Genomic DNA, 25,372 nt, shown 5'->3' on the forward strand with positions numbered 1-25,372 from the left:
TCATCCCTCCGAGATTCTCCTCCACAAACATTAACTCCATCCAGTGCCGCCCATTTCCCTTTCGCCTTCTCCATTCTTCCCCACTTTGCCTTTGCACACCCCTTCCTTTTCTCTCTCCCCTCCTATTTTGCATTGACCACTGAGAGGGTGTGTGTTGTGTGTGTTGCGTGTGTGATGGGGGGGGGGGGTGTCAAACAATCTGCTCTTGTTTCCTGGGGGTTTGCCACCAAGAGGAGTCAGCACAGGAGGATAAAGAGAACGCATTGGAGAGCACATTTCTGTACTGCCTCCTCTTACAATGCCCTGCCATTCCCATCTGTTACACACACACATCGACACACACACACACACACACACACACACACACACACACACACACACACACACACACACACACACACACACACACACACACACACAAGTGCGCGTGAACTGGTGCATGTGTGTGTGCTGATGTGCATATGAATGATATGTGTCAGAGTGCAAAGCCACAGCGTAGGGCGCAGCACGTTGCTTCAGGGAGCAGGGTTAAGGGCGATTGTGAGGGAGCCGACCACCATATGGTAGAATAATTAGTATTAGACCCCAGTGTTGAGAAATGCCCCCCTTCTCTGCTCTACACACACACACACACACACACACACACACACACACACACACACACACACACACACACACACACACACACACACACACACACACACACACACACACACACACACACACACACACACACACACACACACACACACACACACACACAGAGCATGGTGAAAGCAGTTCCCTGCTGTGGAGCTGAGGTGTGTCCTGGGAAAGATGCCTTCACATCAGAGGCCGGGGCTCTGAATGGAGCGGCAGGTCTCCCGGCCCCGGGCCTTTCACTCCCACCAGAGGACCACCAGGAGGGCGGCGCTGTGGGCACTTCCTCGCCAGAGAGGAGATTTGCACTTAACCAAACACAACCGCAGAGAGAGATTAAGAGCTAACGACGAGCCTGGTGGCCTCTACCTCCACTGCTCCAGGAGAGGAAGAAAAGGCGAGAAAAATTGTTAATGAGCAGAGCTGTGGAGTCAAAAGGAGCCAGTGCCCTCCTCCTGTTGTGGCTGTGATGGTGTGAAAGCACCAGGTGTTTTGTTGATAAGCCTCACCCTCCAGCGTTTGTGTCTTTGGGGCAGCGAAAGTGTGTGTATAGGTCGTCTTCCCCTGAGATGGAGGCTGCAGTCTGGACTTGGAGCTCAGGAAACAAGGAGGTCTGAGGTCCTCGGGACGGACCTTCATGTGAGACAGGAACCGTGGACACAATAAGGGACGGTGATTTGGACGATCGTGAGCCTGGAAAACAAGAAAATGTAATTAATATATATATATATATATATATATATATATATAAATATAAACATAAATAAATGATTAAAAAAATGAATTGATTGAAATATATAAATAATAATAATGAATACATTAACAACTTAAATAAATAAAAGAAAAAATACCAATAAATAATAATATCAATAAATCAAAATAAATGTAACAAAATGTGAACAATTTAAATAAAATATAAAGGCAAAAAATATAAAATATGAATACATATCATATGTAATATGCACTAATATACATGTATACATTACGACGGAATATTAGGGCCAGACTAAGAAAAAAAACTAAATTATTTTTTGGGAAATTACAAAAATAAAGTCATAATATTATGAGAATAGTGTAATAATAATACAAGAAAAAAAGTTGTTTTAATGAGAAAAAAGATTCGAAAGAGTTATCAAGATCTGACGTGACCAGCTGACTTGACCTCAGCCTGAGCATGACTTTATTCTCGTAATATTATGACTTAATTCTCGTAATGTTACGACTTTATTCTCGCAATATTATCACATTATTTTCGTAATACTACGACTTTATTCTCGTAATGTCACGACTTTATTCTCGTAGACCTAATATTATGACTTTATTCTCATAATATTACGACTTTATTCTCGTAGACCTAATATTATGACTTTATTCTCACAATATTATGACATTATTCTCGTAATATTATGACTTTATTCTCATAATGTTACGACTTTATTCTCGTAATGTCACGACTTTATTCTCGTAGACCTAATATTTTGACTTTATTCTAGTAATGTTACGACTTTATTCTGGTAGACCTAATATTATGACTGTATTCTCATAATGTTACGCCTTTATTCTCGTAATCTTACTAATTTATTCTTGCAGACCTAATATTTTGACTTTATTCTCGTAATATTATGACTTTATTCTCGTAATGTTACGCCTTTATTCTCATAATGTTACGACTTTATTCTCGCAATATTATGACATTATTCTCGTAATACTACGACTTTATTCTAGTAATGTCATGACTTTATTCTCGTAGATATAATATTATGACTCTATTCTCATAATATTACGACTTTATTCTCGTAGACCTAATAATATGACTTTATTCTCGTAATATTATGACTTTATTCTCGTAATTGTACGCCTTTATTCTCATAATGTTACGACTTTATTCTCGCAATATTATGACATTATTCTCGTAATACTACGACTTTATTCTAGTAATGTCATGACTTTATTCTCATAGACCTAATATTATAACTTTATTCTCATAATATTACGACTTTATTCTCGCAGACCTAATATTATGACTTTATTCTCTTAATGTTACGACTTTATTCATGTAATGTTACGACTTTATTCTCACAATATTATGACTTTATTCTCTTAATACTACGACTTTATTCTCGTAGACCTAATATTATGACTTTATTCTTGTGATGAAGTATGGCCCGAATACTCCGTCATAAGATATAAATAAAAGTCTTTCACATTATGGTACATACTGTTGTAATCCTCCAATTTAACCTTTTTGCATTCTGTGGTGACATTTGTTTTGTATCTAAGAACATATGCCCTATGTATCAAAATACAAAATAAAAGTCACTCTGGGTCACATCTGTGTACCACAAAATAAAAGCCTGAATGGGGATCCCTGCTGTACTGTTGGTGGAGGAGAATTCAAAGGATGCACGTTGCCACCACTGCCCCCTTGTGTTGACTAAACAGATCACACCTCCTCCTCTTCCTCAGCACATAAAAGTAACTCCAGTTTTCTCTTCTTACACCCACAACCTTCCTCCGCCTTAAAAGAAAGGAGGCAGAAAATTATCTCAAGGGTGATAAACCTCCTCAGAGTACACTGTCGGGACATGGGAGATAAAAAAGCGGGCAGGACGGTCAATATTGGATATGTGGAGGGACGGACGACTGCCTGCAGCATGCCAACCAGTGAAAACCAGCCCAGCGTACAGCCTTGGTTGCAGTGACTCATTCAGTGGCCTTTAGAGAGCAAACAATTGTAATAAATGGCCCACAGACGCGGGGCTTTATTTGACTTGGATTTAAGCTTCATGTAAAACAAAGTTCAGCTCCTCACTCTTTTAACACACAATAAAAACAAACAGAAAATGCACAGATACAACATCTGTCTGAATACAACGATGAACCAGGAGACCTTCAGACAGACAGAGAGAAAGGGGGGAGAAAGTGGGGGGGAGGAAGGTGGGGTCACTGTCTGTGACTCACACAGGGAGGATCAGCTTTTAAATCCCTGCACCATCTCCACTGATTCCCTTTTCTCAGATCTGGAGGCTTTAAAGATTTGCATTCTTGTGATGTAAAGAGGGAGAAGTGAGGTAGAAAAAGCAGAACAAGAGCCGGTGATGGGGTCCTTTCTCCTTCTCGCTCCTCTACCTCCCCTACGGCCTCCTCATTACCTGTCACTCAGGCCTGTCAAACGGCTGAGGAGGGCTTTCGAAGGCTAGACTCCAGGTTGGTGTCATCAGACCCGTAACCTCCCGCACAGCAGGTCTGGGCACGAATGTTTAACGCATGTCTGTGTCATTACAACCCACGCAAAAGCTCTTTTAAAGCATCCATACACGCAATCACAATCATGCATACAGTACAGAACAAAGCTGCGCGTCAGTTAAACACACTGATCTTATCACACATGGTCACACTGACGGGTTTTCTGTGCAAGATCGACCCCGAAGGAGCCGTTTACACCTGCAGCTGGAACGAACTTCACTCGTCTTCTGACGTTTTTTTAAAAACCAAATTCCTTCTTTATCACTTTTACGTATCCAATTCAAACTCATTCTATTCTTTCGCCTGTTTTAACTGTCATTTAAATTATTTTCTTCCCATGTGTTAAGCACTTTTACTTTGCATCTGTTTTTGAAAGTTGCTATACAAATAAACTTGCCTTGTCTTGCTTTATCTTCACACATGTGGATCAGTAGAAAGTGCTGCAAGGGCCATGATCAATATAATTTACTGACTCTTAATGGAACAGTATCGTGATGCTATACTCAGAAAACTATTCTTATTAAAGGATAATTCAGGTTTATTGTAACTTGGGTCTTGAGATTTAAAGTGCTATATACAATTCTACGACATGGAAAACTACATCTGCTGATGAAGACTGTGTGATACGATTGAAAGCTCCATAACCACTTCTAAAAGACCTTTTAGGGATGTTTGTTTTGTCAAACCTGGGTCTCTAACAAAAAAGATCTGGAAAAGAAATCCGAAACGCAGGTTGTGGACCAACACCAAGATTGGCCAAACTTATTCACGAGACAAAAACAAAGACATACAGTAAAATTATTACACAACTGTCAATTGTCAAGTTTAAAGACAGACTTCCAGGTTAAACTCTGTATTCACTGTGGTTGTGTGTACACAGTTTTTCTCTGAAAACAGGGCTAATTAATGACAATTAGAGTGCTGCGGATGTTGCTCCCAGATCTCAGAGCAATTACTTTAGTGAATACAATGTTAATCATAGCTGTGAGTTGTAATAAACCGGAATTACCCATTAATACAGTGATATTACATTCAGTCGTATTAGTTCCCTTTAGCTTGTGTGCTTCTGTAAAAAATGAAGGCAAAACATTTTCATAAAGAAGCTACTGACTGACTTAATACAACTGAATTTATAAGTTTGGGATACTTGGAAACCATTTATCTAAATGAATGTAGTCTGAATTCCTCGATTAAGTTGTGCAATTTCAAAAACATTTGTTTCCACAATTTTCACAAATTCATATATCTGTGCATCTCTCAAGACAATTGCAATGCTGAATACTAAAGCTGAATCAGATGTTGCTTACTGTTTGTTGGCACGTCAGCTACAATCTAATATTTACAGTCAAAAGTACAATTAGCTAAAATTACCGTTCGGATGAATATTAGTACTTTGCTGCACTACTCATTACTGGAAAACGGGTTTAATTTTACTGGAAAGTGTGACACAGAGGAAGCCATTTCCATCAGAGACAGTAGGTAATACTGTAGTTTTTGTAGACACCCATAACACTCATATGGGCTCCTTCGGGGGCCCTGCAGGCCCCCAGGAAACAGGCTGACCTCCTGGCGTCAGGCAACCCACACGCTGTCCTCACACAGCCAGAACCGGCTAATGTCATTACGGGCCTGTTTGTGGTCAACAGCTCCCTGATTGAGACGTACAAGTAGCGCTGCTCGATGAATGTAGGAAGTCTATTAGTTAGTCAGAGTCCCAGATGGCCTGCAGAGGACAGAGTTGCGTGTGCTCCTTCACCCCCCCTCACCTCTAAACACACACACATATACACACAAGCGTACATAAGCAGCGATACAGACACACATGGACACACACAGTTAATTACACTGCCTCCGAGTGAACCCTCTGACAGGCGGACGACTACGAGCAAAGACAGAAGTGTGTCTATGTCCCAGTGTCTGCAGGAACAGAGAATTCTTCACAGAGCTGGTGCACAAGAAAGCCAGGCTTAGGCCCTAACAAGGTTAAACCCCTGAAAAAGAGTGACTTTTTAAATCATGGAGATTTGTGTTTCTGCGGGGTGTAATTAGCTTTGCTGCGGGGGAGGAGGGAGGGTGGATGAAGGGTCGGGATGCTGGCGAGGGGGCCGGCGAGAGGCGAAGCGGGGGACGACGACAGTGGGGCGCATTGTGGAGTCCGGCGGATTCAGGGGAGTAAATCTGATTATCAGCTCGTGTCAGAAGCCAGGCTCAGATACAGCTTAGCATTCAGAGCAACTTTCTACTTTCGATGGTTAGACAATGACCCCCCTTTTACAGGCCCGCGCAGTTCCAGAGGGCCCTGCAACTCTTCTCCTGAAGCCTCCACAGCCTGAAACAACGCAACACAACAGCAGAGCACAGGATGACAGGACTCAAAGTCGGCATTACATACAGTGCTGGAAGAAGTATTCAAATACTTTATTTAACAGCACAGATTTTACACAGCAAGTGTGTTAACAAGTGTTGGGGTGAGGTAACTTTGGTGGGGATGAAGACTACAAAAACATCTAGGGGTGTGGAGTGAGAAATTAGTGACCAGAAATCTGGAGACCGCTCCTCATCTCTGCTTGAGGTCAGCGTCTCGAGGCTACATCAGCAATTACTTGCATAACACTCTCAAAACACAGTCTGCAGCGTGGGTAATGTAGGCACCCGGTTTTGACAAGGAAGAAGAATCCATGAAATAAAAAAGACTAATTTTTACAGACAACATTTTTGGTTATTGCTATTTTTTTTAAGTGAACATCTTGAGTCCAACAATGGTGTAGCAATGCTATGCTAAATCGGTTTAAAGGACTATATTGGTGGGGTGGCATTTTTTTGCCAACACTATGACAGTCTATTAGCTGATTATACGAGCTTGCTTGCGCTGTTTAATCCATTCATCAATCTTTGTCAGAGTTACACTACTGTGAGGTAGTGAAGAAACTTGAAACCTAAAGTAATGTATTTTAATACTCGTACAGATAACTTTCCTTGTTTTAGAAAACAAAATATTTTTAAATGATTGTATAAACCATATAAACTGAAATAAAATACTCAATGTATTTAAGCAGAAGTACTTAGGTACATTAACAAATTATTTGTATGTTACTGTACTTCAGTAGTTTTTTCAGGTACCTTGAGTATTTATTTTTTTAACTTTTTACTTGTAATCCCTGAGTGTGTATCACAGACAGACGTAACACAACGACAACACTGAAAACAACATTAAAAAAATGTGACAACCTAACAAGATAAAACAGGCAACAGAGATTTTCTTATTTTATACTTTGCGGCATATTTCAGAACCTGTACTGTTTCACTTTTACTTGAGCAAAGAAGTTCTCAGTATTTCTACTTGAGTAAAGAATGCATGTATTTTTACCACCTCTGTATTTAAGCAATCAAAGAGATACACCTCAAATGTTCTGTTGCACAAGAAAAAAAATTATCACAGCAGTTGTTTCACCAATGTACCGGTAAAGCGGTATATGAACTGGTACACCAGTCCATCCGCTATATCGCCAGGCACTAACTTAAGTAAATGTACTTTCCACCGCTGACTACATGACATTAAAGTACAACATTTAACAGTAAACCTCTGATTAATGTCTGCTGTATATCATCATGGGTTATCAGTAACAAGTGAGAGAGTGACAAGGCTTTTCTCTGTCCACTATTTAAGAAAACAACTACGAGTCAGCTAGTGAAACCATAAAACCAGGGTTGAACCCCCACATATATTAAGTTTTAAACTGGAACTCTGCGGCTCTGTTGCCGTGTTTGGGCACCTGTGCATTCTGACCTGGACGGTCCCATTGCCGTTCGTGTCCCTGGTGACAGTACGGGAGCTTTGACGCCTATATAAAGCAGACTGCTGGGTCAACAGCCTCTTGTCGGCTGTCTGTCTGTTTAGACAGGGACACGCTTGTTGTAAAAAGTTGTGTCGGTGCATGACGGGAGCAGTTTTACCATCACAATGCCCTCATGATTTACTACATATAGCAACAGCGGTGGAGAGATGGAGAATGGCAGAGGGTGATGCCAGGCCTGATGAACTTGCTGAATGCAGAAGTGCTGAAGGCAGTTGAGGATGTAAATGAGGCTGTAAGGACCAGCAAGCGTCTTTGTCTGCCGACTTTACTTGTTTGTTTAACCAGAGGCCAAGACAGGAAGCCAGCCCACACAACTCTGCTGTCCCCATGGCAACCCCACTGTTAATTGTGGCACATCCACTCCCGGACTCTTTTCAGCAAAGGGGAGAGGTGGGGACTTTTGAGTGTTGGAGGAGAGAAAGAAGAAGAGGAGGAGTGAGTGTGTCTGTGTGTGTGTGTGTGTGTGTGTGTGTGTGTGTGTGTGTGTGTGTGTGTGTGTGTGTGTGTGTGTGTGTGTGTTTCTTTTTACTTGATAGACACAAAGCAAGATAATTAGGATTTGGTTTAATGTCTGAAAAGCTTTATGAATCAGTGAATATAAGTTTAATGATGGATTCATTATTTATGTCATTTATCATGGATGGTTTCACGTTATCATTTGTGAAGATTTGCTGCTTTTTTCCTCTATATTGTCATTGTAACTTGAATATCTTTGGGTTTTGGGTTTCGGATAATAAAAAAAAAAGCACTTTCAACACATTTCAATTGTGAATTGTAAAAATATCTGACTGACATATCAATAAATAGCTCTCAAACATGCAGATATCGATCCATAAAACCCAAATCAATGTGCCTCAATCACTCGCATAAACAGATTTGTTCTTAAGTGGCACGTACAAGTGTGTCAGACTTGTTGTACAAGTCATGCACAGATAGTCGGCCTCTCTCAACAGGGGAAAAACAATCAATTGTTTTAGGAATTGTAATGCTTTGTAAAAATCCAAGTTCACAGTATCAGTGTGATGTGCATGATGGCATACCAGTTTATTCAGGGGTTATTTTCTTTACTTCTAACCGGCATGAGTATTTTGGGTTGTCAGTGTCCAGTTAGGCGTCCTCTGGTAAACCTGACAGTAACAAAACATTATTTTGGCAAATAAAGTCATGGCAACCATTTCCCTCTTTATTTCTGTCATGGCACAAGGTGATCACAATATTTCTGGGTCTCTGTTTTCATCTGCGTATTCCAGCAGCAGGACTTCAGACTAAAGGTAGCATAAAGCATTTTAGTGGCGTCGTTTATGTTCATGATCAAGTCAAAAAAGTTTGTGAGGTTTGCTGAATCCAACTTAGAACACTCATGAAAAGAAAAAAGTATGAGAGATTTAGGATAGGAAAATTAAAACATTCTTGCATGAGGACCATTGTTCATGTTCCTTTCTTGCTATTAAGTTCAAATGGTATTTTGGGCACTCACAGTGTGGTGGCAGAGTCCTCTATCCCACAAGATGGCCTTGCTGACAAAAGACACATAAATGGGTCTCTGCAAGAAAAGAAGACAAATATAAAAAAACATATTGATTACATAACGAGGGCACAGGTACATGTTTATGTTTAAAAACAGACTGATCAGAGCCAGATTGAGATTGATCAGTCAAAAGAGTTCAGAGATGAACTTCTTTCAGTAGCTCAATCTCCTGCTCCGTGGGCCCCCAGGCTGAGAACAATGACTGAAGCCTGGCAAAACAAATATAAAGCCACACAGTGAGAAGGCTCTCCAGAGACATTTAAACCCCCACCAGTGCATTAATAACCCCTCTGTCTTGATTATTGAGCTGCTGTGAAACCTTCCAGTGGTTTGAGCTGCTACAGCAGAAGACTCAATGATGGAGTCTGCTCTCCCACGCAGCCACTTTCCAACATCTGTTCCTTATGTCTTTCCCTTTTCTTTTTAACGTGTCGCTTCCTCAGGACAGTATGGTGGTTTTAATGGTAAGGGAGCATCAATTTGACCCATGGAGCAAGGGGGCGCTGTGTTAACTCATCAATCACTGGGGACACATCACCAGCCAATGCCCAGCAGTCGGCAGAGCAGCTCATCCATCTCTCTTTGCAGCTCCTGGCAGCTCCCAGAAGACCCGAGTCAGCTCCAGAGTTGGTCCACTCCAGGGAGCAAGAGAGCAGATCCTCCCAGGACTCACCCCCTCTTTCATGGGCTGTAACCCCAGACCAGAGTGGGTGACAGGGGGCGAGAGGGGCTCGCAGGGTGGGAGGACAATGGAGCTTGATGTGTGTATACATGTGTGCGCTTCCCTTTCCTTTGGAGTGCACTGGTGTGGAGCTCTTTGCCAGCTTGTGCTAGACTCTCGAGCCCATTCAGTGCCACTATGAGAGGCTAGAGGGCAGCGTAGGTCTGGCCATCTCATCGCCTTTGTCTATTGGCTTCATTTAGGCCGTACCTGTTGTATTTAACAAAGCACATCACGTATGATTATGCACATTACGCCAGAAATACCTCACAAGCTCTCCATCCTTAATAGAAGCCCTAATTGCAGCCGAATAATGAACCGACGGGGAACAACAACCAATTTCCCAGTAAATCACGGGTCCTTGCGGCCCAGTGACCTTGTTGTTACTAATTATATGCTGAATGTGAAATCAAGTACATTTTGAGACAGTAAAGAATGAAGTGGCTGGGGGTTGGGTTGCCCTTTGACAACAATGTGGAGAAAATACGTTAACTGAAACAGAAAATACGGCAAAGGAAGGTAGCCAAATAAATAAAGAAATGAATGAGAAAAAAAAACCAAAAAAACATTTTCTCCTTAATTGGAGAAAGTCATTATAAATCTTTCAGAAATGAGTCTCTAAAAGCTAGTTGAGCAGAGGTAACGCTATCAAAATGCCTAACTAAGGTTTTTTTTTATTATTTAAACTATATTTTCACTATTAGGAAGTTAAAGCGGTGCTAAAGTGTTAGCATGTCCGGCTAACATCCATTGTGTATTATTCCTTTACTGTGTGGAAGTTTGCACTGGATGCTATCACATTAGCCTCTACTGGATTTGTATTTTCAACCAACTCATGGAGCTAACAAGAGCGTATTACCTGGCTATATCTTAGAACATTTGCCAGTGAGTTGTAATTTTAGCCAGCAAAATGATTGTCTAACACTTAGAAATGAGAAGCCTGCTTTTGTCTACGACTGTCTGAAATCAAGGACCCACTGTTATTGTTCGGTATAGCATGGAGGGCCTGGCAGAAGAAGGAGCAGAGCTTTGCAAAGGTCAATTACAGATTATGAAACTAGCTATGGGATTTCATAGAACAGTCAAAGAATATTTAGCATTTGAACGTATCACAATTGTAGTTTTTCATTGATCAAAGGTTCCCTTGTCAGAGCATCATCGAGTCCTTTAATGTTACAGGAAAATAGAAATTAGAAAATTTACAACAAAATGTAAAAAAAACATTTCTGTTTCCAACGCCAAGAATGAATGTTCAGTCACAGCTTTTTACTCAAGATGGGTGAAAGGTCCTTAACAGGCTCAAAAAAGTAAATAAATGGAATTCGAAATAACATTAATTTACAAAACCATGCCAAAAAACAAAGCTAAGTGTTCTATTAGTTCAAACCAAAATGCATCAATCAATGGCCTCTTTCTGTCTTTGATGTCATCGTTTGACCCATCACCGCGAGTACAGCACATAATCCCATATAGGGTTTGTCTAAAGTGATTGCTGCTCCTCTTTTCCTTGTTCAATTCAGATGATGAGATTAGAGAGATTCCTAGCAGATGGGATTTCCACTGTGCATGTGTTGACAGCGTGTATCCCCCCTTTTCCACACAAACTCCACCTCAAGGTACTTCCTGTCAGATCCATTGAGCACAGAGCGGCGTGGGCTGGTGGGACTCATGCAGACAGGAAGTGCTGTGGTGCCGGTCTGAACCAGCAGGGGGAAATATGGTCAAATATGGTCAGTCTTATCAATAATGAGTAGGTGGAATTGGCTAGATCAAATTACCAATTTAGAGCTAATCACCAAAGTGGTGGCTGGTCTTTGCTTTATCCCCTCTCCCACTCTGCTTTCTCCGCTCTCTGGCGATTCCTGTCGCCATCTGTCTGTCTTTCTCAGGGGAGCCCTTCCTTCTCTCCTGAGCTCTACACTGGATGTTTTATTAATTCTGTTTCACCTGATTACACCCTGTCTGTGAGTCAGGGTGCATTAATAGGCATTTAATCAACGTTTAATTAAGGGAGCAGGCACTGAACAGAGAGCAACAGATCAGAGCTGCATCCTGGTGAGGTCAGCACCAAGGACACACTAACACACATATTATACGGACAAATCCAGGTCATACTGCGGAGGCACCTCTCTCATAAACCCGCATATAATACTGTACTGTATATACAAAAATTCACTTTTAAGGAACTTAAATGTAAAGTAGTAGCTCATAAAATGAAAAACAAAATGAAACTCACTAAAAAGTTCTGTAAAGCCGAGGGGAGCCGTGTATTGGCGGTGATAATTCTTTGCAAATTCATCTAAACAAATCCTTTCATATAGTTTTTACATTTGAGACACTGTTAAAAATATTGATTATAGCCTTTAAATCTCCATGAAATGCACGTAGAAAAATGTATCTTGCCCAAGGATGGCCCACACAGCCCATTTACATTTGAGATAGACATATAGACAAGTAGTTAAATAAGGAAATTCAAGTCTGAACACTCAACACTGCTGCCAAAAACAACCAAATGAAAGATTACTGAAAATTGTCTGGTCCAACATAGGGCCAGAATAGGGCCAGCTATGGTCATTCAGTTGGCTGAAATATGGCTATGTCATTGGCCATATCTGGAGAACCTCTGGAAAGTAATTCATGGCTGTATTTGGGCCAAGAGTATGAGCAAGACCAATTTTGCTGGGTTTAATTAACTACTACACACAGTTCTTTCACATCCAGACTGTGTTGATCGGACAGAAGCAGTACGTTCCTTTGTAGTTACTAATTTTCAGACTAGTGCTTTGAGATAAATAACTTCCACTTTACACAGACTACCTTCATCTGTCTGCAACTGCCAACCGTGATAACCCAAACATCTCTGCTTTCACTCACAGTGGAAATGTGTTCCAGTCGGCCACTGAAGAAATGGGAGTGGCACTTGAGATTGCATTACATAAACCAGCAGCCGGATTTGTCCAAAAACCAACTAACTTTGAGACAAAAGAGCTACACAGTTTCTAAAGCTCAGACAAAACTTTGAAAGCACGCCACAGGAACTCGACAATGCAGCGTAACACAACTGATGAGTAGATCCAGTTCAGAAAACAATCAAGCCAATGGCCGAGCTATCAATGGCAAACAAAAGGCGAGGGTGACCACCTCAGCATGGTTTTGGCCAGGTTAGAAGCAGAGACAGAAGAGGAGAGCACCCAGATTGAGAGAGAGAAAGCCCGGGGTCAGCTATAATGAGCCATGAATGTGAGCATCCAACCAATCCTGTTTAATGGGGTTCATCCCTGGAAAGGTTTCTGTCCTGCCTCACACCGGTGTTTATGTGTGTTCACGTTGGGGTCCGGGTCAGGGGGCTGCAAGGACTCTGTGACCCTGAAATGAGCTCTGGGAGTCAGTGGGGACCCCCACTGGCAGGACAGAGGTCCTTTTATGCTTTAATCTGCAAGCAAGGGGGATCAATATGGCGACTATTGGTGCTTGGATTGTGTGCAGGAGTAAGCGGTCCAGCCATTTTAGATGTCTCACAGGGGGTTGGCGCACCCTGACAAAAGCACAGCCCTACTGCCACCACCAGTCACAATGACCTGTGGGACAGTGGCACACCAGCAGCTAACCTACTTAACATTCATTAGTGTCAGAGAGGTGGACAGATGCTCCGGGTCTTACGGATCTTCTCTCTCATGTTCTCTACATGGGGCTCATTCAGCAGCGTTTGACGTGTCTTTCATTTGGGATATTGGACTTGTGGGCGGTGGCGGCAGCAGGCCTCTCAGCTGTGGATTTAGGAAGAGCTGGGTGGGCATGGATAGACTCACCCTGTGCGCGTGGTGTGCAGACTGGGAGCCGTCAGGCGGCCAGGTACTCGTGCTGACAGGATGCCTGGGCCGAGCCAGAAGCCTCCGATGACGCTTGAAATCCTGATTTCTGGAAGGACTGTTTTCCCAGTGAGGCTCTGGAGCTCCTCTTCTCTCGACAGCAGACATCTCCAATGAGCTCTAGTCCTTCAGTTTACTCGTCTTAGTCAAAATTTCACCACTGAAGTCCCGCAGTGACAAGAACACACTGCCATTTCGCCAAAGTATTCTTTCAATAATATACCTTCATGCTTTGTAGCTGAGTGATTTAAGGGTGGAGGAACTGAGCAATGTCTCTCTGTGGGAGGCTAAAAAAATGCACTCTATTTAAATAGCTTATGGCTGTTAATAATTACCATCCTGCTAGACTGGAGCAACTCTCTCATGCACTTAGTTTCCCAAGAAAGCAAATACACAAGACAATATTCCTTTCTGAGTTTGCTACAAATTTACAGGGAAATAATAAACTTAAACCCTGTGTTCCTTCCACATGAAACACAAAAACAAGGCCTACAATAAACCAAAGCATTCAATTAAGAAGTAGACAGGACTGTAACACAGCACAGTGACAGAGGCCAGAACAGAAATCAGGGCCAGCTGGACAGAGAGAGGGCTTTTCAGCCCGACTCCAGACACAACATGGATCAGGTTCTGGGCTGCTATACAGCAGCATAAATCTCCTGGCTTTAATTACATTACAGGGCATATAGTGGCAAGCTCTGTGGAAACAATGGACCCTATCAATTCCACAAATCAGAGCTCAGTGGAGGGTGTATGTGCTTCTGTGTGTGTGCATGTTCTGAACAGCCCTCTATCTGTATCTCCAATCAAAGCTTATTATCTAGAGTGTGACTTGAGTTTGAGGTTCTTTATCTTCAGTATTGTAGTGCAGGAAAAACCTACTAAATACGGTCTCAGTGTAATATTAACAAGGGCTGTGGACAAGTAAGCTGTAGTCAGTGTTTTCCATGGTGACCAGACCAAACACCTACAACCCATGTCCCACTTCAGCTACATAAAATAAATCTTTTAAACTTGTTCTAGTTTATAAATCATAAGACATTTGTCCTTCGCAGAACCTGAATCTGCAAAAAGTAAAATCTGCTTTGTTTAATGTCTCTAAAACTGACAAAGAAAAAAAGAAGAAACAAAAAGATCCTCTGACCATAATAACATAACTTGTGAGATGTACTAAAGCTTCTTGGGACCATCTGAGATCAAGATCAACCTCTCCTTTACATCTCCCTTCCTAAAGAACTCTGAGGTCTCCCTCTGTTTGGCCCTACAGGGGATCTGCAGTGCTTTTTTGGGTAATCCAGATGCCACAATACCAGTTGCTAAGACACTGTCAGAAAATGCATTGTGTGAGGGGAAGTAAGGTTGGAAATGGCAGTATTTTTGTGGCACGAATGTGAATGCTTTTTTTTATGAAGAGAACTACTAGTTATAATGCAAACCTATGTATCTTTTAAAAATATTTTAATACAGTTTTTAATTCAACTGATTAATCAAATACAATAAAATCTGGTAGCGCATCCAGTATTACCTAGTAGTGAATACTATATATGACTCTTGATTTACTCTATTCTTTAGATTTTAATCCTCTGTTCACTGACTTTTCCAACTGTTTTCTTTTGTTTTGATTTGACATGAAGTCTAGCTGAGGGACAACAGTTGGCTAACACTGGCACACTGCATTTTCCCTGTACAGATAAAACTTCAAAACTCTGTTAAGATCAAAATTTAAACACATTTTTTGGTCACTAGGTGGACAGGGATTGTGTAAACACATAAGTTGTGAGCCAGCGGTTGCATTGTACTTACACATCCAGCAGATACCATTGTCTCTCCACCTGATGAATGTCCAATATTCACTGATATTTTAACTCTGTTTTTGGTCTCCACCAACTCCTCATAAAATATCTGTCTCTTTAGCTTCTATACATTCTGTTCACCAGCTACTTTCCAACTCTGTCTGCTATTTGGTGCTGAGCTGGTAGAGTACAGTAGGTTTTTACAGCTTTTTTTTGCTGAAAACGGCTGCCTGCCTCATCCAAACGATGAGGGGTCAAAGTGAATCAAAACAGTAAAGTTGTGGGCCGTAAAACCAAAACAATGAGCTGAAAGACTGCAGCGTTCATCAATACAAGCATCTCCTTTTACGTACAAGTAGTCATGTAATCCATTGTTACTGTTAAATGTACTACAAGGAGTTTTTAAACTGGCTGTGAAATCGTCTGATTCCTCTGTATGTGCTACATAAACATCAGCAAGAAGACTGGCCAGTTCTATAGCAATACCTAATACCTGCCACCGGGTTTGATTTGGTCGGATTCCCCTTGAAATCAATGAAACAAGGCGATATAAACACTACCATGTTTGTCCACAGGAGCCACCACAATCAAGACAAAAGTTAAAGTTCCTTTTTGCTGCTTTAAGATAAAATATTGATTCAATTTGATTTCATTCTAAATCGTTTCTCTCAGTTAGGCTGAAAAAAGGTTTAAAGAATACTTTCTCTACCACTTTATCGGAAATTGAACAGCTAATATAACTTGTGGTTGAGAGACAACTGTTGAAAATTTGGCACTTGACTAACACTGGCAACATTTAGAGCAAATAAAAGTATACTTGCTTTTTAAGATGAAAATGTTAGACTGAATATAAATAGTGAAAAAACACAGACCTGGTTGCAGTATATTTGCAAATGCACATTCTCTCACAAATAAACACATACATCAGCACACTAAAGCTGACAAAGCCTCTCACAAAACACATAAAAATACAATTACAAGAGCTTTCATGCAGCTCTAAGGAAAGCAGCCCAGCCCACTGCGTACTGCCCTTTGTCGGCCGCGGGACCCAGAATCAAAGAGCGTTGACCTGCGCTGGCTCTGCCCGGCAGGCCTGCGGGGAGTCCTGCTCTGACTCCAAACCCTGGTTGCCATGCCATGCTGGGACCCCCCCCTCCTCCACTCCCGCCCCCTGGTTAGCTCCGTTATTTCCTCATCTCATCAATCTGTCAGCTAAGCCCTTTGACACGCAGCACAATATGGTCCCAGTATTTCTCAGTTCAGGCCCTCTCTTTCAATATGGTTCCAGCATTTCAAGATTAGTCAGCTCACCCACGAGGGTCTGCTCCCATGGTGCCTCGGGACCAAGCGGGGAGTCAGCAGCAAATATAGTTGCTAGAAGCAAAGCGATGGCAGCTTTCAGGCATGAACAGCAGACAGAGATTTAATGAATTTAAATCTCTCTACATGGTGTTATTACATGACAAACTTTGATCAGATCTGTGTGGAAGCTTGTTTTTAAGCTCCAAACGGAAGTTTAAACATGTTTAATTGCAACAGGTTCTAAGATCAATGTACATCAAGCTTCATTATATCATCCTGACACATTAGGTGTCAGACTTTGGTATCTGTGGTTCCCTGCATGGGTAGTTTTTATCATGCAGATGCATTAAATCAACATTAAATACATATTAAAGGTATTTATTAGCTTCTGGCTTCTACTATGAGCAATTGGGTCCTAATCAAACACAATTTTCTCCCAAAGTGAGGAAAGTTTTTGTAATTTTCCCTTTTTTTGTGCTCTTCTCATTGGTTTGAAGTGTGCAGTGTTGTGTTGGAAAAAGGTGAAGTTGCATACTTCCGCTATTCAGGATTGAGCATTCGGATTAAAATCTTTTGACAGTTTGAAATGTTCCAGTGTGTAACATTTAGGATGATCTATTGGCATAAATGGAATATAATATTCATAGTATGTTTGCATTAGTGTGTAATCACCTGAATAAAGGAATTTTCGTTACCTTAGAATGAGCTGTTGATGTTGTTTTGGTCTTTAAACGTAGCATCCTACAGTTTTATGAATGAATTAGTGTTGTTTGTTTTACTCAATAAGCAATTTTCTTTTTATATGCCTCAGGCACTGACTTTTTTATTGATGTAGTTGAGCTAAGCTAAAAAGCTTAAACACTGAGTACATTTTAATGGGTTGGATGAGTTGCTTTTTTTCATGCAGTAAGTTTCCTCTATGTTGTAAAAAGTAACGAAAATTTAATCTGTGTGATATTTTTACACTCTTTCTTTTATCCATCACTACATAAATGTATATTATGAATCCTGACAGAGAAACATAAGGCAAAACTATATACATTATTTTGTTAATGTGTGATAAAGTGTCCATTCATAACAGATACTTTCAGTACAAGTTGGCCACCTGTGAATATGGAGATAACAGTTTTACGGAGAGAGGGAGGCGAAACACAGTGTGTGTATTCCTGTTTTGAGATCCTTTTGCCGCTGGACTGGACTCACTCGAGAACAGACCATTCAATTTATTTTCAAGTAAGGATGAAAGGAAGACTCCAAACTATGCATGTCGTCTATTCACTGGTGACGCTCTTTAAAGAAAGAAAAAAAGACAGCAAAAAGAGTTGGAAAAGGGTGGAGGGGTGGAGCGCTGCATAAATTTTACATACACAAGGCAGCAGACAAAGTGATTGTTGCTTCCCCAAAACTTTTTTTTTCTCCTCCAGAAAACACTTTTCTTGCTGAATAGGCACCTATTAGTGACTCCATTATGGGCACAGGGCTCTTGAATGGCTCCTCACTGTGCGTCTTTATCATAGTCAGGCCGTGAATACAGGCAGCCCTCCCTCCTCCCAAAGCCCAACCAAACTCTTTACAGCTTGTATTGATAGGTGCTGTGGTGCTGGTGATGATGGGTGAGGCAGGAGGGGGGAGGTGGGCTGCCACTCTCACCCCCTGTTGTGTGCTCCAGGTGTGGTGGGTTAAGCGTAGCGCTCCGAAGCCTCTATTGTGCCGCACACTTTTTCTTTACCACTTGTTCTAATAAAAAAAAAAAATGGATGCAGTGTTTTACATGCATTAGCTGATCTCCATAATGCCGCCCCCCCCCTCTCCTGCCCCTGCTGCACCCCAAAACAAGTCAGGCCTCCGGCGAATCGCTGCACACCGCCCTCAGAGCCTTGTATTGTTGCTGGATTATTCAGGAGTTAGCTGAAAGAAAGAGACAGGGAGAGTGGGGTGTCTGTACTTTATCTCCAGGGGAGACAGGGGCTAAAGAAGGAGCTTCTTTAGAGGAGTGAGTTACTGCGGCGAAAAGCCTGAAAACACCTGCAGAAGACAAGCGCAGGGAGGCCGAGGCAAGGAACCCCTATTGTTTGTCTTTACTTTTCTCGTCTCCCCTCTGAGGTACTGTAAACTCGCTCCTTCTGAATGGAGGAGCGTCTGTTTATCACAAGTCCTGTCTAATAACCTGTCACAACATTATCACCTCGCTCAGTCTGCCCCAAACTCCGCTGTGCTGACAGACCCATCAGCACGTTGGCGGTTTCAATCAGCAGTCCAGAAAGAGCCGAGTGAACAAATATCTGTGTGTCTGTGAAAGCATGATTCATTCAACTTTGAAGTTATGTGTGTACACGCAGTTGAAGGAGGGAGACAGAGAGAGTAAGAGAGACTTTATGATGAATATGGAAGCATTGTTCAGCCATGCTTACCTCCACAGGGAACCATCTGCTCCCTGTCAATGCATCACCTGCTCGTCTGAGCCGTCTCCAGGGCAACAAGGGGTGGGGGATTAGGAGAGGTTAGGGCTTTGATGGGAGGGGCCGTCGCTGGGGACAGAGGAGGTTGACTGGAGGAGGTGGGGCGCTGGTGGGAGAGATGTTGCCGGGCGAATGTCGTCCTCTGGTGGTGGAGAGAGTGTTACAGCAGAAGTCACACACACACACACACACACACACACACACACTGTAAACACACAACATTTGGTACCATTAAGTCCCACAGAGGCCACTTGTTGAAAAACTAGCTCCATCCCAATAAAATGGAGGCGATTGAAAATTCAGCTTTGTTGCATTCAAAAATGACAATTACATTCAGGTGCAATTATCCTTCCAGAGCTCTGGGGTAATTCACAGACCTCACTGGTCTCTTTTAAAGGGACTACCTCTTTGGTAGGAAGTCTGTGGAGCCTTTAAAAGAAGCACTATCCAGTTGCATTATGGGCTATGTATGATCCAGTGTTTTTCTGCCTCTACTGTTTTTAATCTGTCTCTTGTGAGTCCCCTACAAGTTCAATAATAAATTGTTGGAGTTCCCCATTGGTTGAATCTTACAGTGCTTTCATGAGTGATTTGTGTTTCATATATTTTATATTTTACAGAGAAATCTGTAAAAAATTATTATTGATCCTTTAGTGCTTTAATATTGTTTTTTTTTTTTACCTTAACCAGAAACGAGTTTGTTCTCTTCACTTTAAAAATGATTTATGTCTTTTCTTTTGTTTTCTTGTTTTTTCATGTGTATTTGAAGTGTTTTCACACCAGGGCCAAAATCTCCAATACCAATACTGATAACTTTTTATTAAACACTGTAGGGAAGAGCTATGTCCTTATTTATGATCTAAATGCATCATTCTGGCTTCATTTACATTACCACTAAATCCTCCGCTAATATCTACAATGTAAAGAAACATTTATTACTTCACCATTTTTGTGAAATTCAGTGTGGCATTGCCAATGCATGTGAACTGCATTACAAAATATACCTATCTACAGTGAGGAAATTACTTGTGAACTTGAATGTGATTATGTGCTGCAGAGTGACAGTTACTCTGTGTTTGGTGTAGGCAGTCACGCAGGCCCTCAGGTATTGTTCTCACAAGCAGCATGAATGTCTGTCAATCACAGACTTCTCATTATGTGTCTGTGTTCCTCCACCTACAGTACACTGTACGTTCTGCCAGTGACGGCTGGGTAAACACAGACCTGAGGACAGCTTAAAAACACGTAGGAGTTGAAATACACCTGATGAATGAGACAGCCAGCAGAGCTTGGAAATGTGACAACAACACTCAGTACTGTAAGTTACTGTGAGCCAGACATTTATCTCCTTATTTGGGAGTTCCAGAATAATGCAATCACTATTCAAGTGGGTCTTTTAGCTTTTATGCTAAGCTAAGCAAAGCATTCTTTGAGTTGAGTTGATCAATCTTTTCATCTACCTATTTACTCCATCTATTTGACAAAAAAGGAAATAAGCGTATGTCCCACAATCTAGAACTCTTCCCTTTAATTTACTTTAGTTGAGATTTTAATGTTTCCTTTGGGTTCAACCTGTAGACAGACAGATGAGAGGGCAAATCTACAGAAAAGTATCATTGTTACTGTAACTGACGGCATAATTCAATAAAAATATATTGTATACAGTATGTACAGAAATATGCACGGAACAGTGCACTCAGTAACCTACAGTGAGTCTGTTATTTGACATTCATTGTTCTTTGTGAGTGAATACTGAGCTTGGATATTTTGTTGGCAAACTACATTAAATGCAGGATTTTGCCCGTGCCATAGTATGTGACACTGAAGACCAGGAGACCCTTCAGAAGGAGCCGTTATAGCTACACTCAGACGTTCACCTGCAGTCGCCCTGCACAGACTCTGGCTGTCACAGAGAAAGTCTGACTGACAGGTGAAAGTGACCACGGCTGCAGGGAGGAAACACCTATTGTGTTTGGTCAGAGAGCTGGTGAGGGCGCTGACCCAAGTCCCCCTGCCGACGAGATCATCAGCCCGAGGGTAAGGAGGGAGGATCTGGATCACTCTCTCTTCACATCATCAATACACCCCCTCACCATCACAACCTTAACATGCCATCCCCCTCAGTTAGGGACCTCAACTCACTCCCCCTTAAAACAAACTCAATCTAATCTCCATATGTGTAGGAAACAAGATAAACCAAACAGCCACTACAAAACAGTGTCCACCTGCAGGTAACACTATGCCTCTCTGTTATCTGTTGCACATTCTGCAAAGGTGATAAAACAGCTGTCAGGCCCTATAAAAGCTTTTACAGCAAGCAGTTAATGTTTATATCAAATCAGAGAATCCGATTGATAAACCCAACTTTGATAGCTTTAAATGTTCAGAAACATACACTCACTGCACAACACACTCTCTTTTAAGGAAGGCTACATTCAGCCCTGTATAGCTTATTGATTTCTCTTATTAAATCTACACCCTTCACAAAGCACAAGACGTCAATAAAGGGAAAAAAGGCGAACAAGAGGGGGCATTCTGAAGCTTTAACCCAAGTGAAATGCAACAGAAGCTGCAAGTCAATAACAGGAAGAAATGTTTTTGTTAATTCAATGAATTTCCATCAGGTCACAATCAGGAAAAAGCCGTAGATATATGCTGCCTTTTAACCACATGGATGCGACATGCTAATTTCTGAGAACGTGCATAACAACGGTCCAAACAGACACACAAGATACACAAGGCAGCCGTCATTCTCATGCAAGCGCATAGTTAAAAGCAAGTACATCTCTGGCCTGAGAGTCAATAGCCATGCTACGTGTAGTGAAGTGCCAAATGCTAAAGTCAGAAGGCTAACATGCTCGTAGCAGGTATACTACCTGCTGAGACTGATGGGAATGTCATTACTTTTGCAAGAACTCTATGTATATAAATTAATAAATATATGGTGCTATATTACAAGGTAGGGGGTCACCAAAGATCACCAACAAGTTATTACAGTTCATCATGAGGGGGACAGGAGTGAATTTCATGGCAATTCATTCAACAGTGGTTGAGACATTTCACTCAGAACTACAAATGTCAAACTCATGGTGGCAAGAAAAAGTGAGGGGATCCACAAAGTCGCAAGGATTCTTCCTCTGGGGACCATGAATGTCTGCATAGAATTTCACAGCAAACCATCAAATAGTTAATGAGTGTTTCTCAGTTTGGACCAAAGTGGTGGACTCCTTCACGCCATAGCACCATTCCCCTCTAAATATTCTTCTTTCTTACTCCCACACTGGGCCTAAGTCAGACTCTTTCCCTGGACGAGATGCTGATCCTGGGAGAGTTCCTGTCAGGGCCACGTGTAGCGGGGGACCCAGGCCATGCAAGGGGGTGACTTTCCTGGGTGTAAAATTCAATTATCCAGCGGGTGAGCGTGTCTGAGCGTGTCTGTTGTGAGCAGTGGGCGGACGGCTGCCCGTTCCCAGCATGCGACAAGGGGGTTAAGAACCACAGAAAGGCCTCCATTATCCCGAGTGAGAACGGCCCATGTGGCTGGCTGCACGGCCTCCGCTCTCATTCACTCCCTTTTACAACAGCACTGCCGAGAGCCTCAAAGTTTCATTCTCTTTTCTCTGCTCTCACTCCTTTTCTTCCTCACCCCCCCCTTCCCTCCCTTGCTTCTCCCAACTCTCAGAAAAGAGCCTCCACAATGCTGCTGGAAGGCTGGAGTGGAGTCTTCAGCACCCCTGTGGACAGTGCACATGTGGACAACATTCACAGGATGTCTGTCAACTAGTCCATTAATCAACGACATCTCATGAAAGCACAATTAGGAACCTCACAACTCTATAACAGATTATCATCTCTAAGCACCCCTGCTAGTCCTCCTGTACAGCAATGCTCTGTGCTGAAGCCGGTTTTCCACGTCCGACTGCACTTTTTCACAACAATAATTATGAAAAAAGCTGGAGTTGCATAATCGTGACAAAACAATTTTTTTTTTTCTCCCCCTTTTAAACGGGGACAGCTGCAGCCGTGTAAAAGAGCTCATTCCTAGCAGCCTGAACCCATCAGGCTGTAAAACTGACTCGCATCTGGCTAATCATTAGTGTGAGAATGGATCTTCAGTGTGTGAATAAGACTGAGGCCCTATGGAGGAGGCCATTGTAGACGCACACTGCACCACTTCTCCTGATAAATGAGCAATTGTCTCCATCACCATTAATGACAGTAAATGACGCAGTGGGGAGCTCTCCATCCACTGTACAATATGAAGAGGACCTTGGGAGTTTTTTTATGTGACATCACGTCATCATCTGCAAATTACTGACCGCAAGCAGACGACACATACATACAGTGGCCCATTATGAGTTCTTTGCGAGAGAAAAGTGTCCGCTACAGTATGTCTGTGAGCCTTTCAGCCAGGCTAGTAGGCAGTGCAACATTTATTATTCAATTTAAAGAGGTATTAATTGATATTTTGCCAACTGCTTTTGGCAGAGGGACACGCTGTGAATACAACAATGATATATTATTACCTCCTAAAGTTGATCAGAGCTTGTTAGCTGCTTTAAAGTTGGAGCCAAAAAACCAAAACTATACACAGAAAGACACTACAATGATGTGTAGAGCTACGATAAAGGGATGTGCAGAGTTGGCAATAATTCTATGTGGGTTTATCAGTACAACAGACGGCATTTGACCCATTGTTACTGTAAAAATATTGATAACTGCAGCTCTAACTGTCTACTCAAGTAAGAATGGAACTTTGCATTTTCTTTTAAACAGCTTTAACACAGAATAAATAAATAATAATTCAGTATAACAGAAGTACACATGATACAAATATATAATACCACTAATAACAACCTTTAAAGACATTCCAGAAGTTACATAAAACTAATTGATTTGTGTACTGTGTCTATTGCTACCTATTAATATAACCTGGAATATTATACTGAATCATCTCACCCTATTTTTACTTTAATTGTGTTTTTTACAGCGCAACAACAAAAATAAATCTATTTACATCGTTATGTTGGCATTTTTGTTCTTTGGTGAGTGGAGGTCGATGGGAAACAAGGGGAGTGAGAGGGGTAAGACATGTAAACAAACACTGTATGGTAAGTGCTTTAACTATTCAGCTACTGGGGCACTCTTATTTGGATAACATGTTGCTCAGTTGGGCATTATACTAAAAACCATAATAGTGAAGCATTTAATTCCTATTGGGGTTTCCCATAATAAAACTGTACTTTCAGTTTATTACTTTAGATAAAATATTCTACCTGATAGCATCAACTACAATATCTTACTGTCGTAAGTTTATTTGGGAAAAAGTCACTCATTCACAGGGTTAATACTGTTTGAAAATGTTTTCAACAACTGGATTTCATGTTTCTCTGTCTGCTGGCTCTCTCAACATTACCAAACCTACACTGCCCTCATGTGGCACCTGTAGATCTCCTCCGTGTCAGGTGTGATTTCAACAAACAGAAATGTGTTGTCTGACCTCCTGGGAGTTTTTACACAGCTTCAATATTAATATAGCTGCAATTTAAAATTGAAGTCTTAGCAGTTTTAGCCTGGCTGTTGTTTTCCAGTACAGTTGTGGTGCTGTTTTGTTTGTTTGTCCGGCGTAATTCCCAACCTAATTGATTTGTTTTAGGGAGGTGCTGAGTTTCTGCATGACACAAAATAGATCACATATACAATATCTTAGAAGTCTTTGTGTTCAACTAAAACTTTTATAGAGCTGTTATAGTCTACTGTCATTCTCTATTGTTAGATTTTAAAACCTGTATACATGCTCCATACGACCACCTCAGTTCATCATACTAAAAGCAGGAGTCGGGATCGCAGGAACTTTCTGATGAGACTTCATGAGAACAGAAACAGGTGCTGGAGTTCTTCAAGCCACTTGTAGCATCCAATAGGCCATGTTTGTCTTCTCTCTGGTTGTCATCCAGG

General features: G+C 41.6%; 1 protein-coding gene across 1 annotated transcript in view; it reads right to left on the reverse strand.

Moving 5' to 3' along the window:
* The window catches only part of LOC127359114 (uncharacterized), a 54,746-nt gene extending 40,831 nt beyond the window's left edge, over positions 1-13,915 (reverse strand). The window contains exons 1-3 of the mRNA XM_051392835.1: positions 13,801-13,915; positions 9,220-9,285; positions 1,149-1,332 (exon numbers count right to left, since the gene is read on the reverse strand). Coding sequence (XP_051248795.1) covers positions 1,149-1,278 — 130 coding nt within the window. The 5' untranslated portion in view covers positions 1,279-1,332; positions 9,220-9,285; positions 13,801-13,915. The remainder of the gene's footprint in view (positions 1-1,148; positions 1,333-9,219; positions 9,286-13,800) is intronic.
* Positions 13,916-25,372: the final 11,457 nt, after the last annotated feature.

The sequence above is a fragment of the Dicentrarchus labrax genome, unplaced genomic scaffold (assembly GCF_905237075.1).
Source record: "Dicentrarchus labrax unplaced genomic scaffold, dlabrax2021, whole genome shotgun sequence".
NCBI lineage: Eukaryota > Metazoa > Chordata > Actinopteri > Moronidae > Dicentrarchus > Dicentrarchus labrax.